The sequence below is a fragment of the Theobroma cacao genome, chromosome 9, assembly GCF_000208745.1.
Source record: "Theobroma cacao cultivar B97-61/B2 chromosome 9, Criollo_cocoa_genome_V2, whole genome shotgun sequence".
Lineage (NCBI taxonomy): Eukaryota > Viridiplantae > Streptophyta > Magnoliopsida > Malvales > Malvaceae > Theobroma > Theobroma cacao.
Window position 1 is genome coordinate 33,652,027 of NC_030858.1, and position 1,732 is coordinate 33,653,758.

At 35.7% G+C, this 1,732-nt stretch overlaps 1 protein-coding gene across 1 annotated transcript; it reads right to left on the bottom strand.

Annotated features, from left to right (window-relative positions):
• On the bottom strand, positions 833–1,450 carry LOC18590256 (momilactone A synthase; the record flags this gene model as incomplete). Its single annotated transcript, XM_018126920.1, has 1 exon — positions 833–1,450. A coding segment is annotated over one exon (618 nt), but the record flags the coding sequence as incomplete, so codon positions are not given.

The window sequence follows — 1,732 nt, forward strand, 5'->3', positions numbered from 1 at the left end:
TTTTTAGTTATTGCGTGACTAGTTTATAGGCATTGTGTGACTAGGTTTTAAGCATCACGTGACTAGTTTTTAATTATTACGTGACTAGTTTATAGGCATTGCGTGACTAGTTAGTAAGGTATTGCGTGACTAGTTTTTAGACATTGTGTGACTTAGGCTTTGCCTAAAATCAATCACACAATGCCTAAAAACTAGTCACGCAATGCCTAAAAGCCAAAGACACAATGATTCAGTAACCCAAGCTTAAAAATCAGTCTTACAATACTTAAAAATCAATGACACAAAGTCTAAAAACTAGTAACGTAATAATTAATAACTAATTGATTTGTTCGCTCGCAACTAGGTTTAAGTTGCTAAAGTCATACAGTGTTCTAATTTACAGATATGTCTAATCAATTTCAACCTCTTAACTTTGAGGTTTTATGAATATAAACTAATAAACTCAAGAACCTAAAACATATACCTTTGTGTCATCTCTACTCCTTGAGATAGCCAGAAATAGTTGGATGATGAAGTAGACAGTATTTGGAAAGAGAGAGAAATCGAGATTTAATTTTAAAATTTTTGTCTAAATGGTGAGATAAAGAAAACTAAAACCATTTTAATTTGTCTAAAATTGTTTAAAGGGCATTGTTATCAAGTCATGCCAAAAATTGACTAAAAATAGTTAAAATTATAATAAACGATATTTTTAATTAGACTTATGAAGAAGATTATCTCTCACAACTTCCTCCTAATGTATTATATTATTGCAATAGCTTTTAAACCAGATTATTCGATATTACACATTGAATCCTTGAATTCTAGCTTTCCTTACAAGGATTGAAAGAAGTCATTCAGATTTCCTGAACATAGAAAAGCCAGAATTTGTGATGGTGACGCCTCCGTCTATGATCAAATTAAGCCCACTCACATACTTGGACTCGTCGCTTCCCAAGAAAAGAGCTGCCCCAGCCACATCTTCTGGTTCAAGGATCGCCCCCTTAAGATTGGCATAAATCCCATGAACTCCTTCATCATCTAGGTTTAAAAAATTCTTTGCCAGAGGAGTTGCAACCACATAAGGCGAAATGCAGTTAACACGAATGTCGAATTGTTCTAGCTCCACCCCAGCATTTCTCATAAGCCCTACTACACCATGCTTTGAGCTGGTGTAGGCATGGGAGGCAATTCCACCAACCTTGGAACAAATGCTAGCAGTTGTAATGATACTGCCCCGGCTAGCTGGTTTCATCACACGAGCAGCATGTTTAGTGCCCAAGAATGCACCTACTAAGGTAACATTAAGGACTCGCTCAAAATCGGACTTATCATTGTCAAGTATGTTGGGTTTTGGGACCTCAATTATCCCGGCATTGTTCAACATAATGTCAAGCTTTCCATACTGGGAAATGGCTGCGTTTACAGCATTTTCGACATCTTTTTCCTTGGTCACATCGCAATGAACGAAGGAAAATGTATATCATTAACTCGAATATTTGCCTATAATCTCTTAATTTGCGGCAGATTAAATTCTTCAAGATAACATAAAGATGCAGAAAAGGAAAAGAAAATTGTCAATTTTTACCTTTTTGTAGTTGTTGAGGCTAGTGAAGCAATTGACATGGTGAAGCAATATGTGAAAGATAACTCACTTGTGAAATTAGTAGGGAAAGATGAAAGAAGCTGGACAAGTTGCTGCAATTTCTAATTCCTAACAATGGATCTCCTTATATGGACCAACTTTATCACA